Genomic DNA, 25,614 nt, shown 5'->3' with positions numbered 1-25,614 from the left:
TCACCTAATGATGTGACACAAAGCTTGTTTACCTTATTAGTCAGCAGTGACACCACGATGGTCAGCAGGAGGGACAGGCCGAAGCTGGTGGTGGATCCGGCCAGCACAGAGTAGTCTTGAGAGGTGTTCCTCAGAAAGTTGCCCAAACCTCCTTCGTACGTGGAGGCGGTGATGAAGTTGGCAGTGATTCCCCCTGCCAGTCCTGCCACACTGCCTGGTGAGATAACATAGAGCATTCAAACAGTTTACCACCAAGAAAAAAACATTTAAAAAATGCGTTAAAATAAACAAACCAATTTTATTACACACACTTACATCAACCAATTTGGATTAGTCGAGTAATTAAATTTTTAACAGATTTAGACCAACAACAGTAAACCTGTGCGATTAGAAATATAAATATATTGTTTTTGTTTGGCGCAATTTCATGCTTTTAGCTTTCTTTATACGCCATGATCCTATCACTTATCTGGACCACTTGGGAAACTGAAAAAAAAAGGGGGGGGGGATTTCTAAATGAATTTTGCTGTAATTGGTTTTTAAAAGCATTCATAAAAATAAAAAGACCTGAATTCGACTCCTGGCTCACGACTCCTCAAGACTATATACTCAACACTCTGCTCGTGAAGTGATTATGATTATGGTAATATTGTATAGCAATGTATTTTTTTTTCCAAACTTACTTAAAATCAGCGACCTATAATAGGCGACCTACAATAGGCATATTAAAGGGTGTACTAGATCTATACATTCGCCTAACCATTTGAAATTGTCATGTAGAGTTGTCCATAGCACTTGGAACCCTAAGGTCAGCAAAAGCGAACAAGAGCTCCCCTCTACCAGCCTGAATGAACGGAGCACACCTCGCATACGCCGTTCTGTCTGACGGGAAAAGGGGGGGGGGGTTAGACTCGGGGCTTAACTTAGATTTTAGTTTTGCGTTCACTTCCGGTGGACACTTCGGACTGGTGGACCAGAGACGCGACCGAAGAACGAACCACCGGAGCCCCTGTCATTTTTCTTTGCTCTACCAGGCTAACCGTGCGGGACACGCCCTTTATGTAACTGCCCCTTGAGGGACGGCGCCTGGATGTTGACAGATCGTTGTGGGAGCGCCTCTACATCCCCGCACAGTGCAATGAGGATACTCTCGTAGCCTCTTAGGCACCCCCACGGGAGCCTCGTTTCGCTACCCTTTGGCCTGGCCCTCTCACGAACGCTTCCACCCGCTTAACCAGGATTCCTTCTCGGGGAGGGGAGAGGAGGAATGATGGAAGGTGGGGGGGGGGGAGGGGGGTAAAAAATTAAAATCTAACATTCATTAATTTTTAAGCGAAAAAAAAACAATCGCACTATGAGCTGCATGAAGGAGGTATTGTCTTTAAAAAAAAAAAAGTATTTTTGAAAGTTTTTCTTGTTTAAATTGCATTCGCTCTATATCCTCTATCTGTCTTGCTAACAATGACTCTCGTACTTACCAACAATGACTCCCAAAGCGGACGTCTTTGACCACAAGATAGCCATGAGAGCTGGGGGGAAACTGGGCGTGGTCAGAATAAACCCGCACACCATGACGTAGTTGAGGTCAACGCCAGACACCTGCAGGACCATGCCCACCGGAACCAGGCCGATCGTGACCCATAGGATACACCAAGACTTGAAACTGACCAACGAGTCCAGGTAGGCCCTGTAGTCCCCATGGTACTGGCACCTGGAGATGGAAAAAAAAAAGCTTTATCCAAATAAGTGTGTGTGTCGGGGGGGGGGGAAGGGTTGAAGTTATAAACTCTAGTTTAAAACTAAGATAAAAGATGAATTATTCTGACATTAACATTGAAGTGAAAAAAACAACTTATGGTCACTACATTAAACCCCCTTGTGTGGTCACTACATTCAGGCCCCATGTATGGTTACTAAATCGAGACCCCCATGTGTGGTCACTACATCGGTGCCCCATGTGTGGTCACTACATTCAGGCCCCATGTATGGTTACTAAATCGAGACCCCCATGTGTGGTCACTACATCAAGACCCCATGTGTGGTCACTACATCATGCCCCATATGTGGTCACTACATCAAGATCCCATGTATGGCCACTGCATCAATCCCCCGTGTATGGTCACTACATAAAAAACCCTCAAAGGAATGGTCACTACATCAAGCTCCTATGTTTGGTCACTACTTTGCTGTGGTAGATGGAAGGCTCAGCAGATATAAATGAAACTAAGCTAAATTACTATCTATGTCATTAGTGGATGTGAGGTACTGTGTAATACTCTCTTTCATTACAACAATATATCATCTATATTATCATCATAATCCAGGTTTTCTTATCTTTGAATACATTGCTGCTCGTGTGGTGTGAACTTGCGACTGTTATCATGACGTCTTGCGAGACTTAAGTGCAAGGGCGTTAAGGCCTGTATTTCTATAAGACACCACACGACAATTTACAAAAACAAATTCATACACAACTAACTAAATAAATATGCAGACGAAAACTGACCTAAAAAGTGTTGAAAAAATAAAAAGAAAATAAGTAAAAGTACTAAAAAAAAATGCATCTCTTATATAATGAAATGAAACGCACAATCACCATCATACAATATATCCCCATACTGCGAGATTTATCTCTGAATTTGATTGTTTCATGTATTGTCTTTGCCCAATGAATAATTGTGCATTGTTTCAACTTGATCCGAGACTGGAATGTGGGAAAACTAACGTGTACAAGGTTTGTACCAGACAGAGAGAGAGAGAGAGAGAGAGAGTTGATACAAGCTTTGTTAAAATATTACTGACTTGTAAATCTTCTGCTGGTTTGTTTCCTTGCTTATAGAGTTCTTTTTAACATCTTCAAAGCAGGCATTACACTCAGAGACCAGGGGGCACTGGCAGACTTTGGAACTGAAGTGGTCCTCACCATATTTCTCCGAGGTGTCCGATGATGCCTCTCGAGGTTTTACTTCCCCGCATAGGACACAATGGCCTGTACCCCTGGTTTTCCTTAGAGCATCACCAATGTCAATCAATCAATCAATCAATCAAACGTTGTGACTACAAGAAAACTACTATTGAAATCTTGAAAGAGATTTAAAAATTATTTTGCACCTTTTTAAAAACGAGTTTGAAACTTGCATATTAACCTGTAGTTTTGTGAATAAAACAATATATAAAAATATAGGCTACACATTGACTTAGGAGTTCCATAGATCTTGCTTACACATTTACCTTTTTTTTTTCTTTCATAAATTTATAATTCAAAACACATTTGAAAAAAAAAAAAAGTATGAAATGTAAAAGGAAATCTGGCAAACGTTAACTTATCAGCAGATTTGGCCAGATTTTCCCGATACTGCATGCCAGATTATTAGATCTATGTTGGAGGTTCTAAAAATTCAGTCACAACCACAATGGGTGTCAAAAGATCATTTTTGTACCTTACTGTCTTGCGTAATAATTAGTTTTTTTTTAAAGTCTAATGAGAGTCGTCGTTAAACTCTATAATACTAATAATAATGAGACATTAGTACCAAAGAGTTGCGATATTTTTAGAATCCCTGAAGTATGATGGTCCAACAAAATGATTCGGCTAATTCACGACCTGACCCGACAAAATATACGTAGGCCACCAGACAACCCATTTTAGACCCATATCAACCTTAATTTAATGTTGTTCTTAGTTAGTTTTTTTTAGATAAGACTATAAAAAGAAATATACTTGCAATAAAACTAAAAAATAGATCATTATCTTATCTTATCCTATCTTATCTTATAACATACAGACGCTAGTACGTTACTTCAAAAGAGAAGACGATAACACCCTACGCGTGTCCGTGTGTCAATCTAGTCATGCATGTCAATCAGTGACTTAACACTCTGCCAAGTCAAACTATAAATAAATCATGCTTTGGCGTGTTACATGTGATTTGAAAAGCTTGTTAACAAAGATAATATGCTAAACTCTTATTATAACTTTAGTTTACATGTTTATGTTTCTCTTATTTTTCTTTTTCAAAAATTTTATTTTTTCTGTTTTTGAAATGATAAGCTATTCTGTTACCGGCTTTTCTTGAGTCCATTATTTTTTGTGTGTTTGTTAAGGCACATCTAATTGCAAGTTTAGTTATGAAAGTAAAAGATATTAATACTCTTTTTGACTCAGCCACACTGCCTAGCATATACATGCTGACCAACCCCCATTCCCCTTTCCCACCCACACAAAATCTTTCCGAACGATGGTATTAATTGCTGACATTCAGAGCGTCGCATTTCCTAACAGTAAGACAGGAACACGGTTAACAAGACTACCCAGACTGCCATGCGAATAATACCATCCCTTCGAACACTCTCGTCCCCAGTCAGAGGGCGGAACTGTGTGACCATACGAAACTTGCATACAAAAGTTATGACACATCAAACTTAAAAACACGAGAGTTTAATGATAATCTAATCTAACTAATATTTGGACAGGTCTTCTGGATTGTAGTGAAGAATATGAATTGTCTGAGATAGACTTGGAGTGAGTTCAAAACCTTTGGTCAGGTCAGATATTTATTATTGTTCACTAGTTTTAGCTAAAATTCTGTCATCATGTCTACAAGCCAGCAGGCGTAATAATGACACATTTCTTATACCACATTCTGTCGTGTCCACCATACTTACTTGAATGGCCGGATGTGTGTCTGGTAGATGTCGTACACGACGATGGAAGATATGGCCATGACCTCTCCTGACCCGGAAGACATGACCGCCATGATGAGCATGGTGAGGACGAGGTAACTTCCTGCGAGCCCCATGGTTGACTGCGCCATAAAGACTGTCACTAAACCTGTTGAGACAAAATAAAAGGAAACCTCATGTTGACGATGACTGTTATTTAAAAACTTGAACAGGAACGCATCACGATAAGCATGAAAACAAATGATCATTTTATAGAATGGGGGCTGCTCAATTTCAATGGTAATATTTTAAAACTTCTTCTTCTAGCCAGATTTTTGCTGCTGAGCTGTAAGCTCTTTTGCAGACTATGCTAAGGAAAAATACTGTGCTGTTCTCTTCATATTCTTATCTTATATAATACAGACGTTACTTCAAAAAAGAAGCTGATTACGTTCTACGCGTCATGTATGTTAACCAATGACTTAAATTCTGCCAAGTTATTGGTTTTCCTAGCTGGCTCAGGCAACCCATTCCATGCTCTAATAGCACTAGGGAAGAAGGAGTATTTGTACAAATTTGTCCTAGCATATGGAACGAGGAATGTGTCTATCTTTGTGTCTTTCTGAGTATTTTATTAGGGTTTGTTTTGAAGATTATGGTTCAATGTTTTATGTATAGTTGCTACTTTACTTTTGAGTCTTCTCTCCTGAAGGCTTTCTAAATTTAGTGATTTTACTAAAGGTGTTACTCTAGTCAAATGTGAATATTCGTTTGTTATGAATCTCTGTGCTCTATTTATTGTCTGTTTTAGTTTCTTAATGTTTTCTTGAGTTGAGGGGTCCCTAACAGGGTGTTGGTCAAGTTGGGCTGTACTGGTAATAGTGTCTGCCTAAGGTGGATTAAATTGAATCATTAAATGGGGCATTCACAGTTTATTAAGGGTGGGCGCTCTGTCTACAGAGCGCTGGGTGTGTGGGATTGATTTGGTTCAGATAATAATGTAAATATCTGCGACCTGTTCTTAGTTGGAAGATTGTAGGTTGCTCTCTTGGTGGAAGAAATTTGTTATTTTGACCTCATTCTGTCATAATAATTTTAGTAGATATTGTTTAAATGCTCAACATTAGACTATATCGCTTTGTTTTAATATTTATTATCTATAATATAAAAGGACTTAAAAACTTTCAACTAGAGTTGTGCCAGGAGAAACTGAAGGAAAAGGGAAAGAATGGTTTGAAGAGCTCTCTCATTCCGAAAAGAAGATTTCGTGATACCCAGGCACCAAAACTGGGGGAAGCTGCTGACACCACTGTGCAAATTGACACAAATGTGTATTTCATTATTTGATCTTACGGTGCTCACTTGACGATATAGACAGCATATCAACTAACTCGAATGATCAACTTGGAGATATTGCAGGCCCGACGCCAGAAGCATTTGGGCCGCATACAACTGGGGGTAAGTGTGGGGGCACTCTGCTTTCCCCCCCCCCCCCTCTATACCACCCCCCCTACCTCCTTAAGTTACGAATAAAATTTGTATTTAAAAAAAAAACGTGAAGGAGTCTTCCTTCTGTTGGTGTTCAGGAATATGGTCTTGTATGCCCACCCCCTGCAACAATGTTGGCGGGCCTGGCTCTAGGTTACCTGAGATGAACTCCTATTGAAAAATCAGAGCAGGAAGGACTAGTCCTCCCGTAGTGCTCTGGCAAGAAACTTAGCCGTCCGGCGTAGTGCCTCATAGCTACCATACAAGTCGAGTGACTGCACAGGCAAGTCCCCCCTTAGCTCGCGGAGCTGGGGGCACTCGTACAAGACATGCGACACTGTTTCGACGCTCTCTCCACAGTGACGGCATCGGGAGTCAAAGTTAGTGCGGAACCGGGCCAAGTGTGCCCCAATAGGACAATGTTCCGTCCTGCACTGCGCAACTATTGACTGCTCTGACCTCCTCAGTCGCCACCATGGATCGTCGCGATCTGGGTGACGCATGCGCTGCCAGACACCACGTGCTCTGTCGGATTCCTCCCAGGACTTTAACCACTTCTCATGAAAGAGTGCTCGGATTTGTGCCGTTGCTTGTAAGTACGTGCTTGGTGCTTCGAGGTGTGTGGCTGCCATTGCACCCTCCCTTGCGAGGGCGTCTGCCGTTTCATTGCCCCTCACGCCGCAATGTGAAGGCTCCCACTGCATATAAACGACAGCTCCAATAGCTCGGCGGATGTTATCTGCGGCGCCGATTGCCTCTTCTATTACGGGCGACCCTCCCCCGCCGCCACCCATAACTAGGAGACTGGAGCGAGAGTCAGTGACCAACACCACCGTAGTGGCGCTAGTCTCGCGTTGGAGCATTCGGGCCCTAATGGCCTCGAACGCCCTAGTTATCCCTGTAAGTTCGGCATCCATGGAGCATGCAGCGTAGCCGCATGGACCAGAGAGCCTATCTGGTTCAGTCCGGTCGGGGTAGACAATAAGGGCCCCATACCCCGATCTATCGGGGTCCCTCATTACCGACCCATCGGTATAACAGAATATGGCATCTGATGGGTAGGATTTTATAGTTATGGATGCCAAATTTTGGAGAATGGCAGGTGTTAATCGCCTCTTGGTGGCTCCCTCTTGCCCTAACAGGGACAGGTTTATTTGTGGGGCCGGCAATCTCCTCCACGGAGGGCACGTACTGATTCTCCTAATAGGGATTCTATCAGTGGAGAGTCCAGCTGAATTTGACAAATTGGCCGCTATATGTAGGAACGATCGCATTTTAATGCGGTTCCTCTCTCTCCACTGTCGCACTAAAATTGAGGTGGGTAGCCTAGAGTCGCCCCTTTTATAGCGCTCGTAGGCCGTAAGTACTGCCCTCTCCCTCCTAAGATGTAAGGGTGCCACGTTTGTAAAGATTTCAGCAGCGTTTGTTGGGCTTGTCCTAAAGGTGCCACAAATGAACCGTAGAGCCTGTGCTTGTACCCGGTCGAGGGCAGTTTTACTAGCGTATACTTGAACTGTATAGCTGTATTCAATTTGTGATCTGACTGCCCCTAGATACAATGTGCGTAGCATGTCAGCTTTGGCACCCCACTTTGTGCTGGCCTGCTTTCTTAATAACGCTAACTTCTCCGAGGCTTTTCGTTCAACTTCCTGGACGTGCTGGAGCATTGACAGTTTTCTATCCAGGGTCACCCCTAGATATTTTGGCGTGTTTTCACGCTGGAGTCGCAGCCCACCGAGTTGAAGCTCGAATGGAGCATTAAGGATGTCGATTCCTAGGCTGAACAGGGACCAGGTCGTTTTGGCAACGTTTATCTGAATCTGCCATTTGTCGCAATACGAGGAGATGGTATGGAGGTCTGCTTGAAGTGCCGCCTGAATTTGGTCGGCTTTCTTCCCGGTTGACCAGAGGACAATATCGTCAGCATATAGCAGTTTTTTGGACCGTAGTGAGCTGGGCAAATCATTAAGAAAGGCAATGAAAAGTGTACAGGACAGGGCGGAGCCCTGAGGCAGGCCATTAAGTTGTTGTTTTGGCTTGCTAAGGGAGTGCTGGTATTTTGTACGTGTGCTCCTCCCTGACAGAAAGGATTGTATCTAATTGTATATCTTGCCCCGCACACCCATAGCTCTTAGCTTAAGATAGAGGCCTTGCTTCCACACACGATCGTAGGCCTGTTTTAGGTCTATGAACACCGCGTATGTGCTCTCGGACCTCTGGAACCCGTCGGCCACCTCCTGTGCGAATGTCGTGACCTGGTCGATCGGGCTCAAGCCTGCCCTAAAGCCGGCCTGTTCTGGCGCCAGGATACCGGCACTCTCAAAGCACCAAACTAGCCGCTCGTTAACCATTCGCTCAGCAACTTTGCCAAGGGTTGAGGTTAGTGAAATGGGTCTGTAGGACTCCACGTTAGTCGCGTCTTTTCCCTTCTTAAGGACTGGCACAATGACAGCACTCTTCCAGGCCCCGGGCAGTCTGGACTCTGCCCAGGTTCGATTCATAAACTCCAGGAGTTTATCTCTCGCAATGCCCCCAAGGTGTTTTACCATCTCGGGGGTAACCTTGTCTGGCCCCGGAGCTTTTCGTTTTTTGCACTTAGCTATCGCTCTGTCCAGCTCAGCACGACAGAAGGGCGCGTTGCACGTTGCTTGGCTTTCCGGCTCATCTGGCTCCCTCTCGAGCCTCTTACGTTCTTTGTTGAGGGCTTTGGACATGGCAGACTTCTTTTCGGGCTTGCTGATTTTAGCAAAATGTCGATTCAACAAGCCGGCCATTTTGGTTACCGTCGAGACCGGCCCTCCGGGTGACAATAGAGGGGCAGCCGTTCGCGCTGTGTCTTTGGCCTCTAGGTTTCGCAGAAGACGCCAGGCTTTCGAGGTATCCCGAAGATCCATCCCGGCGCAGGCAGCGTTCCAATGGTCCGACCGGACGCGTCGGGCCAGTTCACTCGTGGCTCTACAGAGCCGATTGTACTCCCGCCGGATTTCAGGGGTACCCTTCCGTTCAGCAAGCCTCCGGGCTCGCTTACGTCTCAGGACCAGCTTATTCAATTCCTGAGACCACACGCGTTTCTGCCTTACGCCAGGATAAGTCCGCGGGACAAACCTCTTGGCCGCACCCAACATAGTTGCTGTTATTTCGCCGTATATGATGTCAACGTCCCTATCCTCCACTGCAATGTTCATAAGGGCAGTGTTGACTGCTGCCTCGTAGGCTGGCCAGTTCGCCTTGGTGTAACTCCATCTACGCGGGGCTTTTGGGGTTGCACCACTGGCCTCTGAGAGGGCAATTGTGACTAGTATGGGTCTATGGTCACTTCCAATGTCATCTAGGACTTGAAACTGAGTATGTGATTCTAGATTAGCTGTGATTAGAGTAAGGTCTGGTCTAGATTGGCTGCCATTTCCGGTACGGTATAGAGTTGGGGGAGTATGTTTATTTTGCAGACAGAACAAATTAGAGTTATTTAGAAGTTCGTGAATTTTATGTCCCGATGAGTCGGTTGAATCATAGCCCCACTGCTGAGACTTAGCATTAAAGTCTCCTGCGATGACGTTGTGAGTATTGATATTAGTACAGTCATATTCGAGACTAATTTCATGCTTGGGGGGGTTATACAGATTAGTTACCGTGAGTTTACGCCCTAATTTATGTATCTCGAGGGTGATGGCGTCGGTACGCCCATGCACTCGTGGACCGGGGACTTGTGTAGCAACCAGATTGTTGCGTACATAAGTAATAAGCCCCCGGCAGTCTGTGCATTTGCACTTAAATGCAGTATAGCCGGTGATACTGGCATTACGTTTGCCAGTTAATGTCTCTTGTAATAAAGCCACGTCTATTGCCCTCTCGTGGAGGAGTTTTGAGAGCTCTAACACCTTTGGGATGACCCCGCAGATGTTAATTTGTAAAATCAGGAGGGACCTTGTGTTTATGGGCTTAGTCCCTGGAGTGGGTTGGGTCCCACTGGTGTCAATTTGGGTTGTTTGGGGGCCGGAGGCTCCCGTCACTATTTCGCTTCCAGTCATATTTGCCTGCGGTGTATCTAGGTCCGCAGGAGGTTGTGACAGACGGCTCTAGGTTACAGAAACATTCTTACATTCACATAATTCACACACACATATGAAAAGCTGAGTAAATTTTTTCTGACATTAAACATAGGGGAAGTAACTTAGTTGACCTAGTCCAATGTATATAGGCCATGGACATTGTTCTACTTTGATAGAGGTCAAGCCCACCTTGCAATGTTTTGGGCGGACTCGGAAACCTGATCAGGGGGTAAATGATATAAATCTCCCAGTCTTTCTTCCCACCCACCCCCCAACCCCCTTTCCCTTTTAGTCATCTCTCTCCTTAAACACGGATAACCTCCCCCCCCCCATTCCCCACACGGTCATGTTCATTTCTCTATAAACAACGGATTTTTCTACATTAATTTAGACATTTTTTTTTTTGGGTCAGCCTTGCAAGCTTACATCTCTATCTAGCATCGGATAAGCAATGAAGGAGTCTGATAATTTGAAGGCTTTGTAAACAGATTTATCAAGCCAAAGTCAACAATACAGTCCAGCCAGTGGCGTAGAATCCATTGCGAAGGGGTTCAATAGACCCGGGCCCAAGACGAATAGGGGGGCCCACAAAAATACTTTAAAAAATTGAAAACAAAAGTTAATGACTGTAAGAATGTAAATGTATCAATCCTTATATAATTTACTTAGTATTATTATATAGCTCTAACAGAGATATAGTAAAAATAAAGGTGATATGTTTTCTTATAGCATGTCAGGACTGAGTTCTGGTCAGCCTGGGCCTCCTGTTTACTGTAGAGGAGAAGAGGGGCTATTCAGGTTGTTGACTTCAAAACTGTTATTGTTTTGGATTATTGTACTTCGTGAGATGTTTTTTGTTGAATATAATGTAACTCATAATAAGGCAGTGTGGTTTTGTTCCTAGTCCAGGACAGTTGGACTTTTGGATATAGATATAGTCGAAGAGTAGACTCTAATTATTTGTCTGTGTTGTCACTATTCAGTCTATGAAATATTAAGCTGTTATGTTTTTTTAAAATTGATACTGGATATTCCAAATGTCTGAACTGATTCTATATTATAGTACAGATAATGTAATAAACGTGTTATATGTCAGTGAATTGGCATTCTGAATCTTTACTATGTCGTTGTATGTGTCGTTATGGTATTGCCCAGGACTTGGGTACATTTAGTAATACACATACGTATATTAGAGAAGAAATGAGTCTTGACATAGCATTTTCCTAATGATTGATCTAAATAAATTATTAAATATTTGCTCACAGATGTTACAACTATTTCTGTTTACAATCCATGCCAGATATCTAGATCCACAATGTGTGTGATACTGGGAGATTGGGTGTTAGAACAAACCAATGACTCAACATTGACTTGTTTAACAAGCTACTGAGAATATCAACCAATCAACAAGCTCAGAGAGCTTACTCAACCACATACAATGAATACTAATTAGGAAGAGAGCCGCGAAATAGCTGGATAGATGAATTAGAATAACCTTTGGCATTTCACGTCTCGAGAGACGATCTTTTCCCTTTGCAAACTTCTTGTGTGACTAAAGAGGCCAATCCTTGATACACAGCTGCGATCGCAGGTTGGGCATATGTAATCACCAGGCGCCGTTGCATTTTCACCTTTCTTTCTGCTTCTGTTGTGTATGACAACTGCAATCCGTGACCCTTCCTTTGTGCTCTCTCTCCATGTGGATCTATCCAGTGACACCTTTTCCCAGCTGCCAGTGTCGATTTTGAAGAGCTTCATGTCGCGTTTGAATTAGAATAAAGGCAACATGAAAATCCCAGACTGTAGCAGGCCTCGCATCTAGCAGAATATCATCGTGTGCATTTTACTGCGACGCCTCCTCCCGAAGTAGAAGTCGGATCAGCAAAATAAATGGTAATAAGTAGGCTCCAACTAATCATTGGTAGGCAACTCTAGTACACGCCTGGGCCACTTCTAGACACTATTATAATCAAATAAACAGAATAGACACTAAGACTATAGAGAGATGGTGTCTGTGACATGTATGGCACTTCGAGTTTATTTCAATAGTGTCTCTCTACTTCTGCCAGTGTGTGTGTGTGTGTGTGTGTGTGTGTGTGTGTGTGTGTGTGTGTGTGTGTGTGTGTGCGTGCGTGTGTGTGCGTGTGTGTGTGTGTGTGTTCAAGCGAATGTATCTTTCTGCTTCTGCCTGTGCGTGTGTGTGTATTAAAGTGTGTGTGTGTGTGTGGGTATACTCACGTAAATGTAGGCTATCAGTATGGTAACGTCAACAGAAATTGAGATTCATACTTGGCACTGACATCAACAAACAGCCCCCGGCCACATCTTTTATTTCTACAAACCAGGTCGACACGCAGGGGGGCGGGAGGGGGGCTGGAGGGGCGTGTATAAGCGCGCGGGACGGAGTCTTAATTGCTAGAGAAAATCTAAGTCTTGTATATTTTGAGCACATGTCCACACAAACATTCCACATCAGCTCATCTCATAGCATTAGGACGAAGTGTGTGTGTGTGTGTGGGGGGGGGGGCGTTTGGCCAGGTCTTGTGGTATTAGATGTGTGGCTTTTTGAAAGCCGGGCACCATCAAACTGCTAGTAATTTACATAGTTTCAGTTATCGCTGGGTCGCTATCAGAAGCGAATCTTGGGTGGGGAACTCCTGTTTGACTTTCTGTCTGGTAATCCTAAGACCACGACAGCCCTTTCTTAAAAAAAAAAAAAAAAAAACTTAACTTTTTTTTATAGCCTAGATTTCCTCCTAAAAAGGTTATCTCTTCTTCTCGAGACGAAGTCGTGGATACACATAACGAAATTTATGTTACCAGATAGAGAAGGATGTTGCTACAGAATGTTATGACATTATAAAACATCAGTGAATTGACTCTCACTTTCTCCAACACGTATTTTGTCTCTCATCTTTCTCTTTCTCTCTTTTCCAAATCTCTTTCTCTCTCTTTTTCCCGTCTTTTTTTTCTCTTTTCCCCTTCTCTTTTCTTTCTCTCTCTTTTACCCTTCTCTCTCGTTGTCTCTTTCTCATATCCATATTCTATTATCTCTTCTGACATGATCTCACCCATTCACAGCCTCTCTCTCTCTATATATATATCTATCTTTGTCATTTAATCTATCTCTCTCTCTCTATCTATCTTTGTCATTTAATCTCTCTCTCTCTATCTATCTATCTTTGTCATTTAATCTATCTCTCTCTATCTATCTATCTTTGTCATTTAATCTATCTCTCTCTCTCTATCTATCTTTGTCATTTAATCTATCTCTCTCTATCTATCTATCTTTGTCATTTAATATTTCTCTCTCTATCTATCTATCTTTGTCATTTAATATTTCTCTCTCTATCTATCTATCTTTGTCATTTAATCTATCTATCTCTATCTATCTATCTTTGTCATTTAATCTATCTCTCTCTATCTATCTATCTTTGTCATTTAATCTATCTCTCTCTCTCTCTATTTATCTTTGTCATTTAATCTATCTCTCTCTATCTATCTATCTTTGTCATTTAATATTTCTCTCTCTATCTATCTATCTTTGTCATTTAATATTTCTCTCTCTATCTATCTATCTTTGTCATTTAATCTATCTATCTCTATCTATCTATCTTTGTCATTTAATCTATCTCTCTTTATCTATCTATCTTTGTCATTTAATATTTCTCTCTCTATCTATCTATCTTTGTCATTTAATCTCTCTCTCTCTCTTTATGTAACTTAATCTCTCTCTTATGTCATTCTCTCTCTCTCGCTCTTTGTCATTTAATCTCTCTCTCTCTTTATGTAACTTAATCTCTCTCTTATGTCATTCTCTCTCTCTCGCTCTTTGTCATTTAATCTCTCTCTCTCTTTATGTAGCTTAATCTCTCTCTTATGTCATTCTCTCTCTCTCTCGCTCTTTGTCATTTAATCTCTCTCTCTCTTTATGTAGCTTAATCTCTCTCTTATGTCATTCTCTCTCTCTCGCTCTTTGTCATTTAATCTCTCTCTCTCTTTATGTAGCTTAATCTCTCTCTTATGTCATTCTCTCTCTCTCGCTCTTTGTCATTTAATCTCTCTCTCTCTTTATGTAGCTTAATCTCTCTCTTATGTCATTCTCTCTCTCTCGCTCTTTGTCATTTAATCTCTCTCTCTCTTTATGTAGCTTAATCTCTCTCTTATGTCATTCTCTCTCTCTCGCTCTTTGTCATTTAATCTCTCTCTCTCTTTATGTAGCTTAATCTCTCTCTTATGTCATTCTCTCTCTCTCGCTCTTTGTCATTTAATCTCTCTCTCTCTTTATGTAGCTTAATCTCTCTCTTATGTCATTCTCTCTCTCTCGCTCTTTGTCATTTAATCTCTCTCTCTCTTTATGTAGCTTAATCTCTCTCTTATGTCATTCTCTCTCTCTCGCTCTTTGTCATTTAATCTCTCTCTCTCTCTTTATGTAGCTTAATCTCTCTCTTATGTCATTCTCTCTCTCTCGCTCTTTGTCATTTAATCTCTCTCTATATATGAATGGACAAAAAAAAAGAGAGCCCCCCCCCCCAACAAGCATGGCACTATCCACTATCTTCAAGGGGCAGTTTTATGGCGGACATCCGCACGGCTGATGAGATACAGAAAAAGAATATTCGAAAAGGGGGCACGGTATGCTCGGCCTTCGACCTCGCCTCTGTCCCGAGTGTGTTGGGATACGATCCATCGATAATAGCATGTAACAAATTTACTTCTGCTTGGATCTCTGACAGAAAAAGTTTTTTTAGACACGCCGATGAAGGAGGAGCTTCCGTGGGTCTAGAGTTCTAACAGTCTTAGACCCAACTCTTATGAAAATTACAAAGACGCTCTTTAACTTGAAAACCACAATTTGCCATTATAACAAATACACATAGGAACACAGTCTTAACTCTTTCTCTCCTAATCGACGATACCATCGTTGATTTGACCACATGAAATTAAATTAATTTTTAATTTTTATAAACTTGACTTTGTGTTATATAAAGAGAGCATGCATTATCATTAATTCTATACCAAATACAACTTTTTCTGATAACTGCCTGGTCGTGCGGTTTGTGCGCTGGACTGTCGTTGGGATTTATCGACGGTCGAGGGTTCAAACCCTGCCCGCTCCCATCCCCCGTCGTCCTGCGGGAGGTTTGGACTAGGAAGTAAACTATCTTCAACTCTGAAGGAACATCCGAAACATGTCAAACATTTTACAAAACATTTTTTTTACAAACCAAGAAAGCTATTGAAGCTTAATCATCACAGTGTAGTGAAATAGTAATGAGCAAAATGCAGAATTCCGTCTGAATGTGCACAAATAATTACGGAGGGAAAGAGTCAATACGATTTCAAAGTGCCTACCTTGGTCAACGTCCCCAGAGTCCAGCAGCATGGTGTTATTGTTGTCTGCAGTCTTGGCCAGGTAGGCCAGCCCCAGGGTGGTCCCGATGGTAGAGGGGATGGCGAACCAGATGTAGGTGGCGGCGAAGAAGCCGAGCACCCCCTGCACCGGCTTGGCTGCTATGCGGCTCTGCCAGGAGGCCTGGTCGCAGAAGGTGATGGAGGCAGTGGCAAAGAACCCTTGCACGGCCCAAATGATGGCTCCCTCTGACCAAAACGTGATGTAGCTTCTGGAATCAAAAGATTTGAGCATTACAGGATATACATATATAGCTATAGATTAAGACCTTAACTATCTCGGGGCCCCAAAATATTGTCCGAGTGAATTTTTTTTATTTGAGTATCTGTGCACATCTTTATCAGATTAACCTTTTAGGTATCTGAAAATTATATTTGATAGTGAGTTATAATATCGGGACTCATAAATGGAGCGATATCTCTAATATGTTAGGGCCTTATCATGTCTAAAGCTGGGTCTGAGTTTGAGACAGGCTTATTTAAGACGTTCTCAAAACCAAGGCTTCAGTTGAGGTTTAAAAATATGCAAAATTAATATAACTGGACACATCTTTTATAGAAATTCAGGTCGTTTGGGTCATTGCGTTTTCGTAGCTAGGGTAGGTAATTAATCTCGAATCACCAACTGAAAGATTTGTTAACGAATCACCAAATGAACGATTTGTTAACGAATCACCAAATGAACGATTTATTAACGAATCACCAACTGAAAGATTTCTTAACGAATCACCAACTGAAAGATTTCTTAACGAATCACCAACTGGAAGATTTCTTAACGAATCACCAACTGGAAGATTTCTTAACGAATCACCAACTGAAACATTTGTTAACGAATCACCAACTGGAAGATTTGTTAACAAATCACCAACTGAAACATTTGTTAACGAATCAACAAATGAAAGATTTATTAACGAATCAACAAATGAAAGATTTATTAACGAATCACCAACTGAAAGATTCGTTAGCGAATCACCAACTGGAAGATTTGTTAACGAATCACCAACTGGAAGATTTGTTAAGGATTCAAACCTATCGTTAGGATTGAATCACGTAATGAAAGATTGATTTATTCCAGTTGGTGATTCGAGGTTAATTCTCTACCGTAACTTCTAATTTTTTAACGGTACACGTTCCATGATTGGACAACTCCTCATTTAATGATCAAATAAAACGGTTGTCGTTCGTGAATCTGCAGACAATCAGAGATTTCACGCTCGACTGAAACTTTCCAACCTTCTATTACTACCTAAGTCAAGTAGTTGATTGGCGTAGCAAGATACACGTGGGTCGGGGTTCAAGAATACGACGTTATCACCCCCCCCCCATTCTCAGTCCAATGTGACTGAATCCAAACTGAGACCTAATGTATCTAGTGTGAGAATACATTTCCAAGAAAGCAGCAGATAAGACAGACACTACACAAAAAAAGGTCAGCGCGTGCTCCTCACGGGGGCAAACGAGAACGAGGTCCTCAAACTTCCGGTCATTTGAAAAGATAATGATTTTGGCCAACAGTGGAACCTGCTAGGATTCCGAGTCACGTGCTGAGTCCTCAGAAGCTCATCGTTTGTTACAAGTATAGGAACCTGAAGGCGTCCCCCCCACAGCGCGATTGTCCTGTCTGAAGGTTTTACAACTTCACAGAAGACACACAGATCGTTGTTCAACCAACTCACTTAGAAAGTCCTCTGTAATCTCTAGCTGTGTTTCCATAGACAAATGTCTAAAGTACTTCAAACGATTGGAAAAGATTTAATCGAATTGAGGGTTAGGTTTGTGTCATACACCATCCTGGATTGATACCAACACCTTCACCTTTCCCTTAACTCTTTCTCTCCTAACTCAGGATACCAGCGTTGATTCCACCAGAATGGGATAAATAATTACGGAGAGAATGAGTTAAACTTTAGACTGTTGAGCCGCTGGGGGACCACGCAGGATCAGTTGATCGTCTTTCTCCCTTTCTTATGTCCGTTCTCTAATGTTATCTTCCCATCGCTTTCTCTGTCTGCCTCTTCTTCTTTTTCCTGGTGCTGTTCCCTAAAGAAAGGTCTTTACGAGCCTTGAGGACCTTGTGATATAGCCATAGACTTTACGTTAGCGGTTTTTTTTTATGACTGTAGTTTGCAGATCCTCGTGGGGTCCAAATAATGTAATTAATCCTGTCTCTAATCTATTCATTTGTGATGAGGTCTTTGTAGGCCTGATACCTTAAATATCTCTGTATTATCTGAATTCCATTGCTAGAATCCTCCTCTCTAGCTCTGCAGTCAGCGTCCAAGATTTGCAAGCTTATAAGAATGTAACCTTGACCAGGGAGCGCATCAGTCTGATTTTCGTGTCGAGGGCTATGCCTTTCAGATTGTTATGAGCTTTACAAGTGCTGCTTCGGATTGTGCAATTTTGGTCAGAAATTCAGTTTGGTTTACTCACCTGAGATAACAGCTAAAATTTATTTAAAACTACAGACACTTTTGATCTTTTCTACTCCAATACAGGATTGGTTTACCATCGAGTTTGGATTATTGAATGTGTATTTTAGCAGCAAACGAACGCTATGTCAAAAATAGCTGCATAATTACTGTTTACTCATATAATTAATTCGTATATCTTGACTAGTGAAAACATACATTAATATAAGATATATACATCTAAATTTTAAACCAAACATAATGTATCAATAACGGCATATTATTTACTAATTAATATGATTAGTTTTCTTCTTCTTCTTCCTATTCTTATTATTAAAAAAAAAAAAGGAAAAACAATAGAATTTGATGAAAAGCTATAACAATTTATGAGTTATCTCCATGTAATAGATTTCATACTAAAGTAATAAGCCATACATCGATTTTTTTTTTTTTACTTTTTGGTAAATATACTAGAAATATAATTTAACACATTGGCGCTTGGCTTCTAAACGGGGGTCCCGGGTTCGAATCCTGGTGAAGACTGGGATTTTTCAATTCGGGATCTTCGGGCGCCTCTGAGTCCACCCAGCCCTAATGGGTACCTGACATTAGTTGGGAAAAAAAAATAAATCGGTTGGTCGTTATGCTGGCCACATGACACCCTCGTTAACCGTTTGCAATAGAGACAGATGACCTTTACATCATCTGCCCGATAAATCGATTGTCTTGAAAGGGACTTAAATTTTTAAATGACGATAATTAAACGCCATTAAATATATGTGTATAATGGTTTTAAAAAAATAAGATAAGAATCTCAAACATTTAAATGACGATAATTAAACGCCATTAAATATATGTGTATAATGGTTTTAAAAAAATAAGATAAGAATCTCAAACATTTAAGTACTTACAGTCGGCACATTTTTCACTTATAATAGCCCGTTTGAGCCAAAGTTGGTCGTGGACCCGGGCTCAATGAGACCCTAGTGCCATAGTGGCTACGCCACTGATTTAGTTTACTTCTATCTTATTTTTGTTAACTCAACTAAAAATTATCATTTAACTTTTAACCAGTGGCGTATCTAGGGTGGTGGAGGGGGTCCAAATTTGAAAATCCCCCGGCTCCCACTAGAGGGGGGGGGGGGCCACAAAAGGTGTCCTAAATTTGTTCTTACATTAAATATTACGGCATTATCTCATGTAATGATGTCGAATGTCAAAATGCAGGCGCCCCTCGAGCCCCAATATCCTTGGCTACGCCACCGCTTTTAACATTCTGTCATTTTCGGTTGTTTGTTTTGTTCGCGCGCCATTGAAAATAAGCCTCGGTTTCACACCACGATTTGATAGGCATGACTTTTGATTCCTGTCTCGTGTTGACTTCAATAGAATCAGTGTCAACAAGGACGTGTTTATAAACATTATCAAAAACTGTGTTGGTTATCTTCAAGTATTATTTCAAGTGCTAATAAGACTTATTTAAAACATACAATCCAACAAAGCAAGCATTATAAATTGACCTTATGACCTATTTCTGAGGCGAAACAAACAGTAACACACTCTCTCACACACACACACACACACACACACACACACACACACACACACACACACACACACACACACACACACACACACGGTACCACCACCACCAGGGCCGGATTTAAGAAAGTGAAGCCCCCCGGGGCAGGATTTTTATGGAGACCCTTCCAATTTATCGAAAGCTTTACTAAAGATCCACTTTTAAATGAAAATACTTATATCTAAAAGCTTGCTATAATTTAGAAGAAAGAAATAACAGTTTTTATAAATTGAATCTTACTTTCCTTTTAAAAAAAATTATAAGCCTATTTTAGTATTAAAATTGTATATTTTTTAGTTTGTGGAGGGAAAGGTTTTTGGTAGACGCAGAGTCGTAAATCTGGAGACGTATTTATTAATTCCGAGCATGCTATAAGCGTACACTTCATAATCATATTTTTGCCAGCCCTTAAAAATGCTAGAAAAAAAACAACAACAACTCAAAAGTTTCTGACCTGTAGAAAATTCGGATTAATTTTTTTTTCTTTCTTGCGTATACCCCGGGGAGGGGGGGGGGTATATCCCCGCCTGCCCTCCCTTCAATTCGGACATGACCACTACCAAAAACAACAACAATGAGTTGAAAAACAAACTTCGTCCACAGAACAGACAGATAGCCTAAATGTGTACTATGTTCTTTTAGCAAACGCACACATCAGTTCAGTTCAAACGAGACCATTCGTTATATAGAAGGCCTCAACACCGACATGCAACGTCACAACCTGTGGTCACAGGTCTGCACGACGTGGCAACGAGCTATTGGTCTAAACTTCCCACAGGCTGTGACGTTGCAAGCAAGTGTTGACGCCATCTATAACGAATGGTCTGGGGTTCGAGACGATCAGATGGTAGGGGATGTATAACACAGAGAAGTGGTGGTTCAGTGGTAAGCGCTTGGCTCCCGAACCGAAAGGACTCAAGCTAGAATCCCGATGAAGACCACAATTTTGAGCTTAGATATTTTTAGGACGCCCCTGAGTCTGTCCAACTCTAATGGGTACCTGACACACCCTGGGGAAGTAAAAGATGTTAGTCGTTGTGCTGGCCAGATGGTTACCTCATAAGCTGTCGTGCACAGAAATAAATGAACTTTACATCACCTGCCCCCCCACCCCAAAAAAAATAATTGAAAGGCCTGAATGAAGTACGTTTAATTACCTTAACAGGGGAGCGCAGTGGCTGAGTGGTTAAACGCTTTACTTCCGAGCCTGGGGCCCTGGGTACAAAGCTTGGTGAAGACTGGGATTTTGAATTTCGGGATTTTTAGGGCGCCCCTGAGACCAACCAGCTCTAATGGATACCTGAACATAGTTGGGGAAAGTAAAGGCTGTTGGTCGTCGTGCTGGCCACATGACACCCTGCTCATTAACCTTTGGCCAAAGAAACAGATGACCTTAATAACATCTCCCCTATGGATAGCAAGGTCTAAAAGGGGAACGTTGACTTTAACTAACCATTCTATAATTGACCAGTGATCCTAGTATATATGGCCCCAAACAAGTCCTACACGTCAGGTGACTGAATGACCTCAGGCAGGGACTAAGCGTCTGATAAATAGTCAGTTTCTGGGTGGTCCTAAAATACAATGAATCAAACAAGGACGCAATCCTATGTCTTAATGTTTTCTCTCCAAATTGACGATGCTAACGTTGATTTGACCCCATTACAGTAAAATGATTACTGGATTTTCAAACTTGATTTTGTCTTGTGTAAAAAGAACATGTATTTCCCTATAATTCGATACCAAATATAACATTTTCTGACAACAAACAAAAAAGTTATTGAAGTTTAATCCTAACAGGAAAATGAAATGCAAATGAACAAAATGAATAACTCTATCGGGACGAGGAAAACAATTTGCGGAGAGAAAGGGTTAATCTCGCTACCTCTCTTCGTTGTTCTGAGGGCCCACCAGGCAGTAGACCTTCTCGTAGATGAAGTCAATGGCTTTGAAGGAGCCACCGTTCTCGCCGCTGTAGAAGATGCTAACTGTGAAACTCAAGAGGCAGATGAAGATGATGACTGTGTTGAAGTAGGATACGTAGAAGGTGGAGCCCAGACCGCCGACAAACGAGTAGCTACCTAAAATAAAACATGAAAAAACAGTACATATATTTTTTTAAAACAACAATAGCCCTTTCGTATGTAATTGAGAGCAATTGCTTATCTTATAAAATATGATTTAAAACTTGTAAATTATTAGAACTTACAAATAAAAACCTATAAAAAAAAAAGCCCACAAAAGAGGCAAAGAAAAGAGGCCCAAGGATTCCCATGATGATAAAGCTAAAATTGAATAGCGCAAATTCTGAGGTTTCCTTCTTTAGAAAAAAAAAAATACAGACGTTACTGTAAAAAAATTGTTGCGTCAAACACGTTAACCAATGACTTAAATTCTGCCAAGTCACTGGTTTTTCTGGCTGGCTCAGGCAACCCATTCCATGCTCCAATAGCACTAGGGAAGAATCCACGGAAGAAGGAGCATTTAGCATTTGTACATATTTGTTGTAGCATATGGAGCGAGGAATGTGCTTTTGTCTTTCTGAGTATTTTATTAGATTTTGTTTTGGTATTTGAAGATTATGGCTCAGTGTTTTATGTATAGTTGCTACTTTACTTTTGAGTCTTCTGTCCTGAAGGCTTTCTAAATTTAGTGATTTTACTAAAGGTGTTACTCTAGTTAAATGTGAATATTCGTTTGTTATGAATCTCACTGCTCTAGCTTGTGTCTGTTCCAGTTTCTTGATGTTTTTTTGAGTTGAGGGGTCCCAAACAGAGGATGCATGTTCTATTACCATAATATCATTGGTTTTATGAAACCCCATTTTTAGATCGATGTAATAAATAGTGCTATAACCAGGGCCGGCCCTAACTATTGCGTGGCCCTATTCAAAATGGATTGCGAGGGGCCCATTCTGGGTAGGGATAAGGATAATAATAGAAAATTAAGATTTTGTATTAGAAAATAAATTCGTTTTTGTATTAAATTTGTATTAAATGAAAGCTGACAATACCGTTTTTTTTATATATTTTGCTTAGGATTGACATTCACCATATTGGATGGCAACCCCCCTAGTGATAATTTTGTCTATTTTTAAGGTTATTTGTATAACTTCAGGAGATTTCCATGACTTGTTCGTATATTTTGCAATTACAGGAGATTTCCACGAGGCCATGGAAAATCAGGAGGCCATGGGAACCCTGTTGTATACATAGAATGGTTCAATTTAATAATTTACACCTAGAATTAGCGCGGAGCCTAGGAAAGTGCGGGGCTCGCTGCGGCGGCTTAGGTTGCAGTGTGCTAAGGCCGGCCCAGGCTCTACCATCCCAGCTCAAACCGGAAGCAATCAATAGTTACACTACTTTTTAAGTAGAATATTTTTTTTAATGCGCTAGAAAATTATAGTCAAGAGTTACCGTTATTTCAGATCACATTTAATGACGTCATTTTAAAAGATACTCTCGTTTTATTATTTCAAACTAAATCAGATTTATCAAACACTTCCAAAATAACAATTTTAACTGCTATGAAATCAATTCACCTGGCCATATTCTAATTGAAAGCATATCTGCTGACGCATAAAAATATGATGGGGTGATGAAGTATGCATATATTGATGACGTCAAAAAAGCGTACGGCACCATTCTTATCCTCAAAACGCACTTCAAAACATATCGGTTTCCCCAATCTCAGCTTACCCATATCCATTATGCTCTCTTTGGAAACTTGGGTAAAGAGTAAAGATGGATTTTAAATAACAGCTTTTTTTTTTATTATTTGCCCCCCGCCTCATAGGTCACACGACACGCAGCGGTTGGCCGTGAGAAAATTAACCAAAACTCACTTGAAACGATAAAGGCTATCTCGATCAATTTCCCGCGGCGCCAGAAGAGGCCCACGGATCATGAAGCAACTACCTGCCTAATAGAGCAGGTGATCGTCTGCTAGGGAAGCAGTGCACCACAACGGAACCAAAAAAAAAAAAAAAAGAGCGCGAAACAAAAAAGAGAGACGAGGGGAGAAAAATCCTGAATGGAGTGGGAAGTGGACATGGGAGGAAGAGGGGGGGGGTGAGGTCTTAAGGCGAGGAGGATGTAAAAGGAGGGTGGAATGGTGGAGGGATGTAGAAGAGGAGGTGATGATCAATAAGAGAATTCCGAATTTCGGTTTGAGCTGATTGCTAAGTTCATATAAAAAAAAAAAAAAATTGGCGGCAATATTGGCAAGCAGAAGATCTGGACGCTTTGAGTGTCTATCAAATGGAAGAATAAGACGCCAAAAAAAAAAAAAAATATCTGTCAGTAGTTTGAAAAAAAAATTAATAATAAAAATGTAGGTGTAACATGGTTGACCTCGAAATTATCGATTCGAACAAATCAAATTTATTCGTTGTAACTTTTACATATTGTATGTCTAATGAATGACACTTTAAATGGACGAGCTATGTTACCCGTTTTAAGTCTTTAAAATTCGTAATAAATTAAGAAAACAAAAAGGGAAAGTCGCCCAATCGATCATACATATATATATATAAAATTTCCAAAAGTAACAAGATTTTGATGCCTCCGGTGTAAAGAATACGGAAACATTGATAACTATATATATATATATATATAATAATTGGCGTTCACTTTCTATAGAATTAGATTCCACCTTCACCCATCCCTTAGTCTGTTGGATCATTGGGGCATCACAAAAGATCTGTCGACCGCCCTTGTTCTTTCTTCTCTGTCATTTGGCGTGGATAGAATCTCATCCAATGGCAGGCCCGTTCAATTTTCAATATTTTCCCCACATCGCTTAATTAATTAATAAGTTGTTTTTTTTAAAATTAATTCATGTTTTGTTAGGAACCATGAATACTTGAGGCAAAGTTTTAACTTGATTCGAGAATCGGAAGTGGGAGAAATAACGTGTAAAAACTTTTTACCAGACAGACAGACAGACAGAGTTAGTTGGTATAGCTTTGTAACGAGGGAAAAACACAGAACAATGTGAACTTACAATAAAATGAAGATTACATTCATGATTTGTTTTTTTTATTATTTGTTATGCCCAAGCCTTGTTTCTAGCTTCAGTATCTAGTGTCTGAATATCGATTAACGATTTTGTACAAATTTACAAATAAAAAAAAAATGTTGTTGAAATAGAAATGCTTAAAAAAAAAAGAGAACCTTTTTTTTTTCTCTGCAAATGAAAATAGTTTGGCAAAAGACCGAAATTAGCCCGCTGGCCAAGTAGCGGGGAAACCCCATTTTCATGTCAACTCTATAGTTTCGAACAAATGTACTGGTTACTTTGTTTAGTTTCGAACAAATGTACCGACTGTTGGGTCATGCTAATCGTAATGCAGAAATCATGTCGTCATTTTATGGGTTTGTTTGCCTGGTGTGCTCGTAGGTCTGTGTGTATGTGTGTGTGTGAGAGAGAGAGAGAGAGAGAGGGGGGGGGGGGGCTTTGCCTATCTGTAACACATTTAACTAAATCAAGGTTTAGTTGAATGCAGAGTTGTTGTTTTTTCTATTTCTAGTTGTCCATGTCAAAAAGATTATTTTTCCAGCTCAACCTCAAAAATTTTATTATTTTTTTATTTGGCTATTGCGAAATCTGTTTAATTGCTTTTCATTAAGCAACTACAACTAGCGAGAATAATAAAAAAAAATTTTTTAGCTTGCTGAAACATGATTTTTGTTAGTTTACATATTTGACAATTAGCTCCTCAGTGTCGAGTATAACAATATTAACGTTACCAATGTTTCTGGGCAAAAATGGCAGTTATAAATCAAAACTTATGTCTCAGATGAAGCCGATATTGTGGAACACTCAATTCTAACGACTGTGTCTCAAAAAAAATAAAAAAATAATGGCAACGAACTGTCAACATTTGTGACTAAGTAACCTTTGTCTCCGGTAAAGTGGAGATTATAGACACTCAGTTAGAACGACAGCCCCCTGGGAAGTCTTTATCGTACTGTTTGCTGTCCTCAGTGTTGAGTATAACAATGTT

General features: G+C 40.7%; 1 protein-coding gene across 3 annotated transcripts in view; it reads right to left on the bottom strand.

Moving 5' to 3' along the window:
* Positions 1-25,614, bottom strand: part of LOC106063634 (uncharacterized) — a 132,703-nt gene that overhangs the window by 21,150 nt on the left and 85,939 nt on the right. For all 3 annotated transcript variants that reach the window (XM_056037661.1, XM_056037660.1, XM_056037663.1), the window contains 6 exons: positions 21,490-21,685; positions 15,555-15,823; positions 4,666-4,831; positions 2,803-3,006; positions 1,479-1,711; positions 33-214 (listed from right to left, as the gene is read on the bottom strand). In XM_056037661.1, the coding sequence (XP_055893636.1) occupies positions 33-214; positions 1,479-1,711; positions 2,803-3,006; positions 4,666-4,831; positions 15,555-15,823; positions 21,490-21,685 (1,250 nt within the window). The remainder of the gene's footprint in view (positions 1-32; positions 215-1,478; positions 1,712-2,802; positions 3,007-4,665; positions 4,832-15,554; positions 15,824-21,489; positions 21,686-25,614) is intronic.

The sequence above is a fragment of the Biomphalaria glabrata genome, chromosome 8 (genome assembly GCF_947242115.1).
Source record: "Biomphalaria glabrata chromosome 8, xgBioGlab47.1, whole genome shotgun sequence".
NCBI classification, from domain to species: domain Eukaryota; kingdom Metazoa; phylum Mollusca; class Gastropoda; family Planorbidae; genus Biomphalaria; species Biomphalaria glabrata.
This window is presented reverse-complemented; position numbering and strand designations above follow the sequence as displayed.